Below are 7,251 nucleotides of genomic sequence, written 5' to 3'. Positions count from 1 at the left end.
AACCCAAAATAAGTTGGTGAAGAAAGATTTTAATTCGGCTCACATCTTTCAGTGTATTATTTGGGGACATTAGCGTAGGGAGGTAAGAATTAGAAAAACTTGCCAAAACACAAACATTTTGGATGATCTAGGAAAAAAAACACAACTATTATGGATGAGGAAACCCTTTACTCAATCTGCTAGCTCTTTCTTTCTTCCTGGCATTGGCTATTGAAGTTAGGATCTCACACGTGCTGGGCAAGCGCTCCCCTGCTGACCTATAGTCCAAGCCTGTAACTGTTCATTTACCAGGAAGGATTGAGCAAGAGGGATTCTGCCATGGTTTGTTGGATTTAAAAACGCTCTTCTCGTTAATATTAAAGCCAGGAGAGGAGAACAGCAGATGTTCCACGGAGAGAAGGTCCTAGCGGCCCTCATTCCTCTGAAACTTCAGCCAGACAAAGGGCCATAGCCGTCACACTTTTCCAGGGAGATCTTGCTCATGGTTTATTCCTGAGATCCGTTTCATATAGCGTTGGTAAGTTCTAATTGGGAAAATTCTGTTTCCTGGTCGATTTGTTTTCCTCTCTGGAGATAGGGTCTCATGTAGCTCATGCTGGTCTGGAGGTGACTTTGTAGCCGTGGAGAACCGTAAACTTCTGATTGCTATGTTTCTACCTCCTAGCGATGACATTACAGGAATGTGCTACTAGGCTTGGTTTTGTGAGGCTGGGGATGAAACCCCTGGCCTCAAACTCATTGAAAAAGCATACCATCAACTGACTGCCAGCCCTAGAATTTTCTGCATCTTTGGGGGGTTTGAGCTAAGTGGAACAGAGCACTCAGGAAAGGCTTGTTGACCAGCTTTAGTCAGCTTCACTAGGCGCACATGGGCTCTAAGCCAGCAACACGTTGGAAGTCTTCCTTGTCCAGAGATCTGGCCGAGGCTCCTAGAGCCCATTTCTGTTATCTTTGCAGTAATACATAATTCAGGGATGAACAAATGGTTAGTGCAAGACTAGCTTATCTTTACAAGTCAAAGTGCGAGTCTTTGTTTGTTTGTTTGAGACAGGGCCTCACTATGTAGCCCCAGCTGGTCTGGAACTTGCCATGTAGACCAGGCTGGCCTTAGAATCAGAGATCCACCTGTCTCTGCCTTGAGAGTTCTGGGAGTGGAGGTGTGTGCCACCACCTCCTGGCCTGTAGGTCTGTCTTGACTGCCCCTTCTGTTTCTGCAGCACCATGAGGCTTGCCACAGTCCTTGTCCTCTGCTCTTTGTTTCTGGGAGTCAGTGGTGATGGCTTGTATTCATTCTTCAGGGAAGCTGTACAAGGTAAGACGTCAGGAGGGAGGCAGGCATGTTTAACTGACTCCCTCTGAGCAGATGTCACATGCCTGTCTGGCACAGGGACCCCTTTAAAAAGCTACAAATGAGTCAGGGCAGGAGTTTGGCTTTCTGTGGCTTCCTGCTCTACACTGGTCACCTGGTACCCTCTGAGGGATCTTCAGACATGGTTCACAAGGTCCAGTCAGTATTTCTGATGCTGACACAGAGGGAGCAGGATTTCCAGAGTCAGCGAATTCCCCAGTCTTCGAGTGTAACTGGGCACTCAGTGTGTCTCCAGAGGCAATGCACTTAGTAAACGTGCACATGCCTACAGATAATATTTTCTTGGAGAAATCCCATCCTATTCCAGACAAAGAGCCAAGAACCAAGGATGCAGAACTCCTAGAAATTCAGCAGTGCACGTTGGCAGGTGTTTTGACACAGTTCACTTATTCATGCTACACTTGTCTGATCTTTTCGTTTGGGACCATGACAGGGAACTCTAAAATGAACATCACGAACGTGTGTCTTTGTGATTATTCATTTCTGTTTGTTGGGGACAAACACTCACTTCTTCTGGGGCTACGAATACAGGAGCAGAATCACAGGGTTGGGAGGCATGTGTTGTCACTTGAGGGTCAGCAGACTCCGGCAAACAGTGTTCCAATGTTCTACTATTTTACAATTCCATGATTTGCAGTCATAAAGTTTCAGCTTCTTTATGCTCTTGTCTGCATGGATGTCAGTTGTCACCTGTCTGGTTACATAGATATATGTCCCACCCCTCGGTAATGGGGGAGGGGTGCAACCTCTGCATGCACACCAGCTCATCCTGCCTTCTCTCTAATCTACTAGGAGGTGTGTAGCTCCCCAGCTGAAGGAACCGAAGGTCAGAAGCCTGTGGTAGTTAATCTCCTTTGCCCACTTGGCTGGATTTAGAGTCATCTAGGGGACACACCTTTGGATGTGTCTGTAACAGTGTTCCCAGACAGGTCTAATTAAAGAAGGGAGAAAGGCCCATCCTATAAATGAATGCACACAGCTCCATTCCATGGGCTGCGGTGCCTAGACTTGGGGAAGGATCACATTGTGACCAGCCCCCTCAGACCCATCACGTGTTCCCCTCAAACTAAGCCAAAATACAGCCCTCTTGGCTAAGTTGCTTGTTGGGGATTTTGTCCCAGTGATGAGAAGTAGCTAATATACTCTCTGTTGTGCTTTCTTAGGGACCTTAGAAAAATGTCCATTCCCCACCTCCTCTCGCTGCACAGCTGTCCCTGGATCTTACCCCTGGGGTGTTGTTGTCTGTGCTTATCTCTCTTACAGGACAGTCCCATCTCTTCTTAGTGCATAGCACACAGGGATCCATATAAGACACAGCCCAGTACCCTTCTTATGGTCACCAGGGAAACTATCCCCAGTAAGGGACATTCACTTTCATGAACCATTTCAAAGGATTATGCTGTCAAGGGGTGAAATGTGGAAACTCATAGAAAGCTTTCCTTCCTCTGTTTCTCCAATGAACCACCAGGTTCACTTTTGTAACCTTCCTTCCTTTGTAGGGACTTGGGACATGTGGAGAGCCTATCAGGACAGCCTAGAAGCTAATTACCAAAATTCAGACCAATACTTCCATGCTCGTGGGAACTTCGAGGCCCAACAAAGGGGGTCTGGGGGCATCTGGGCTGCTAAAATAATCAGGTAATGGTCCTGGTGCTTCATATATTTCACTGTTCCTGCCTGTGGCCTCTTTTACTGTCTATGGTGCCAGAGTCTGGGTGGCCTGGAGAACAAGGAAGGGAGGATAAGGATGGAGGGGAAGGATGGAAACCCCCCCCAAAGAAAAGGTGTAAACCAAGACAGGGGTCTCAAAAGCATCCTGTAACAGGATGGAAAGGACCAGCCATGGGAGGTCCTTGCCCAAGAAACGAATATTTCCTCTTTTCTGTGCCTTAGCCTTTACTCCTCTGGTATTTTCTGGGTCATTCTTTGGTAGGAGAGGAGGAGGGACTTCAAGGTCAGCTGTCTAAGTGTGGAATTCATCTCCTGTCTCCCTCGGATTTCAGCACCAGCAGGAACTTCTTCCAGGGCCTCTTAAACCAGTATTATTTTCGAATCGGGGACCGCGGATTGGAAAGCCTGCAGGCTACACAGAAAGCTGAGGAATGGGGCCGCCGTGGCAAAAACCCCAATCACTTTAGACCCGAGGGCCTTCCTGAGAAGTTCTGAGCCTGCCACTTGGATTGCACTCAGTGGACTAGGCTGTGAGCCACAGGCCTCTCTCCGATAGGATGTCGCTCACCTTGGTGTCCCCAAGAACCCCAGAGAAGCTAGAGAAGCCCAATAAAGACTTTGGAGATTGGATCTGTCGATGGAAACAGGTAAATACGTTCTGAAAAGAAAGTGTTTCAATGGATCAGAAGATAAGCAGAGGAAACGGTGTGGTCACCAGATAATAGCAGGAAACGATGCAGGCCCTTCACACAACCCCACCAGGTCTGCTCTTTAGCCATGCCAACTTCTGCTAAGCAGGCCTGAGCTAGCAAAGCATTGCCCACCTATTGGGAGCCAAGTCCTAGCAGAAAGCGGCTCTCATCTTTGCAGCCATCCTGAGCCATATACCCTGACAAGAGACTTGTTTTTAACAGCCTACAACAGCTGAGCACACCCTGATAAACATCTTGTTTTTCTCACATATCTTGTTTTGTTGTTTAGTGCCCCAGCTGCAAGGCGCACGTGGTAAAGTGTCTTCAGCTGTGTTCCTCTGCTTGTGCTTATAAATACCCAGGATTTCCTTTCAATAAAGGGGACTTGACCAGACTCTCTGTCTTATCTCCATCCCCACTCTCTCTCTTGCTAGACCTTGTTGACTGACCGCCGAGGACTGGGGCACTGTGGGCTGGAGCACCCACCACGTGGGGCTTCTTTGCAAAGTGCAGTTTGCTCTGAGATGAACCCTGGGCACCTGCCCATCAATTTCCTCCTGGACACTGGCCAGGTGTCTCCCTCCCTACCCCACCATCTTCTGGTCCTAACTGGGTCTCTCTGTTCATTTTATTGTTGTTCTCATGCATTTCCATGTACTGATGCAACTCTGCCTCATCAGTCATGTCCTCTCCACTGACTGCGGGTCTTGTCCCCTGCGACCTCTTTTCAAATGGGGAACACCATGTTGAGGATACCACATCCTAACCTCAGGAACCCTAACTGAGAAACCGCATTGGGAGCCAGGGATAGAGCTCAGTTGGCAGAGTGTTTGCTTAGCGTGCATGCATAGATCCCTAGGTAGATTTCCAGAACTGTAGAAACCTGGTGATAGTATACACTTAGAATCCCAGCACTGGGAAGGCAGAGGCTGACAGACCAGAGGTTCAAGGCCAGCCCTGGATATAGATTGAGTTTGAGGCCAGCCTGGAATACATGAGACCCTGTGTATCCATAAAGTACACAACACACACACACACCAGTGCCTATCTTGGCTCAGGTTCTAACTAGTCTTGGCCCATGTTACCTAAGAAGTGGCTATCATATCACTATTTCTTAGTTTTATTCCCATTGTGTTATGATCTAAACAAAAATCTACTTCCTGTTCTAGAAGGGAAGCAAGATACAGCATCACTGAGTAGGAATAAGTGAATTAATTTACTCATAAGCAAAGGCATTCTTCTAGTGAAGGTCTGGTCGTAGGGACAAGAAGGTTCTAATGAAGAGATTCTGGTCCTAAGGGAATAACTGCTGTGTCAAAGCCAGGCCCCTACATGGAAGACTAACTTCAAAGGAGTAGAAACAGCGCTTACTCAAAGAAAGAAAAGTGGAGAGGATGCCGGGCAGTGGTGGTGCACGCCTTTAATCCCAGCACTTGGGAGGCAGAGACAGGTGGATTTCTGAGTTCGACGCCAGCCTGGTCTACAGAGTGAGTTCCAGGACAGCCAAGGCTATACAGAGAAACTCTGTCTGTCTCAAAAAACAAAACAAAACAAAAAACCCAAAAAACAAAAAACAAAAAGAAAGAAAGAAAGAAAGAAAGAAAGAAAAAGAAAAGAAAAAGAAAGAAAGAAAGAAAGAAAGAAAGAAAGAAAGAAAGAAAGAAAGGTGGAGAGGGTGGATGGAGCCTGTGGGATAGAGGATGAGGAACTTGGAGATTCGACCTGCTGAATTGTGTCACAAGTTGCTACTTTCAGAGTTTGGCATACTTCTCTATATTGGCCTATCTGCCTATCTGTCCACAGGGAAAACACATATATATAAACAAAGGACAAAAATGTCCATCTCGTTGTACGCCTTCTTTGTGCCATTACCCATTATAATGTTTTCCCTGAGTAGGTGATCTACACACATGAACTGAAAAAAAGAAAATGAAACTGCCTGTGTTCCCCAGAAGTCAACATTCCTGGAGAAGTATCTAGATTCTACACAAAGCATGACACTGAAGTGTTAGAATATGGTAGTGAGTCACTCTGAGATGACTGTGAACCTATCCCCAAATCGATGCTCAAATGTCAGCCGAATGATAAAATCTTACTGTGGCATAGAAAATATTTAATTTTCTCAGCAATGCTTTGCAATTCTCATAGAAATAGGAAGTATGAAGTATAAATAGACTATGAAAAGCCTTGGGAGGAATTAATGCCTATTTCCAGTCCGAATGTGTGGTGGCTCACGCCTGTAACTTCAGCACTCAGGAGGTAGAGACAAGGGTATCACTGCAAGTTTGAGGCCAACCAGGGCTACATAGCTGTATAGCAGACCTTGTGTCTGTTTATATCTCTCTGTCTCTGTCTTTCTGTCTCTGACTCTCTATCTCTCTGTTTCTCTGTCTCTCTGTGTCTGTCTGTCTGTCTCTCTCCCCCTACCCCCACACTAAAGTACTCCTTTCTCACAGGGCAGGTTAGCAGGAAACACACACTGTATTTCTTTAAAGGTAGTTTGAAAGATGTACAGTTATATACACACTTCCAAGGAAAACACAGTTCCATTCCAGTTAACCTAAAATAACAGTTTCTTATCACTCAGATCCTTCATAGTGTACTAAATGAAAAGCCGTTAGGTTTTGTTTCAATTATCTTTGTGTTCAAAAAGAAAGTAAATATATTTCTACAGGAGTGGCAAGTTTCATCAACAGTGTCTGGTTATTAGTAAATTTAATGCATATCCTAATTTAGAAACTTATAATCAGTAAATGTGTGTTTGAGATGTGACAAAGCATGAAATTTTAACATAAGCAATAAACTTTCAGTTTTGGTGATGGTTAATTATGATTCCACTTGACTCAGCACAGATATACCTTGGGGGGCAAGGACCGGGAAGATGGCTCAGCCTATAAAGTGCCTTCTGTGCAAGTATGGAGATCTGTTTGTTGGACCCACAGCACCACACAAACACTGGGCATCTGGCAGCATCTGTAACCCAGCAGTGCTGAAAAGAGGAGATGGAGATGGGCTGGTAGACTCCTGGCACTTGGGGGTGGGGAGGGGAAGAGAGACAGAGACAGAGAGACAGGGAGTGAGACCCATATATTCCTCACATTAAAAAAATAATAAAAAGCCGGGCAGTGGTGACACACACCTTTAATCCCAGAACTTGGGAGGCAGAGGCAGGTGGATTTCTGAGTTCAAGGCCAGCCTGGTCTACAGAGTGAGTTTCAGGACAGCCAGGGCTACACAGAGAAACCCTGTCTCGAAAAACAAACAAAACCAAAAACAACAAAAAAAATTTAAAAAAGGAATTTCTAGGATACTGGGGTGTAACTCAGCTGATAGAATTTTTGCCAATATGTGTGAAGCTCTGGGTTCAATTCCCAGCATTGCATAAATTGGGTTTAGTGGCTCTTTTGGAGGTGGAGGCAAGAGGATCAGAAGTTCAGTTATCCTTGGCTACATAGTGAGCTGTAGACTAGCCTTCAATACATGAGACGCTGCCTCAAAAAACAACATTTTGCCAGTAAA

The 7,251-nt window shown here is 45.8% G+C and overlaps 1 protein-coding gene across 1 annotated transcript; it reads left to right on the top strand.

Annotated features, from left to right (window-relative positions):
- The first annotated feature begins 351 nt into the window (after positions 1–351).
- Positions 352–4,126, top strand: LOC143433717 (serum amyloid A-4 protein). The gene is made up of 4 exons (XM_076934649.1): positions 352–517; positions 1,218–1,312; positions 2,869–3,007; positions 3,373–4,126. The coding sequence occupies exons 2-4, from the start codon at positions 1,222–1,224 to the stop codon at positions 3,533–3,535; spliced, it is 393 nt and encodes a 130-aa protein (XP_076790764.1). The 5' UTR covers positions 352–517; positions 1,218–1,221; the 3' UTR covers positions 3,536–4,126.
- Positions 4,127–7,251: the final 3,125 nt, after the last annotated feature.

This window comes from Arvicanthis niloticus, chromosome 1 (assembly GCF_011762505.2).
Source record: "Arvicanthis niloticus isolate mArvNil1 chromosome 1, mArvNil1.pat.X, whole genome shotgun sequence".
In the NCBI taxonomy this organism is placed as follows: Eukaryota; Metazoa; Chordata; class Mammalia; order Rodentia; family Muridae; genus Arvicanthis; species Arvicanthis niloticus.
This window is presented reverse-complemented; position numbering and strand designations above follow the sequence as displayed.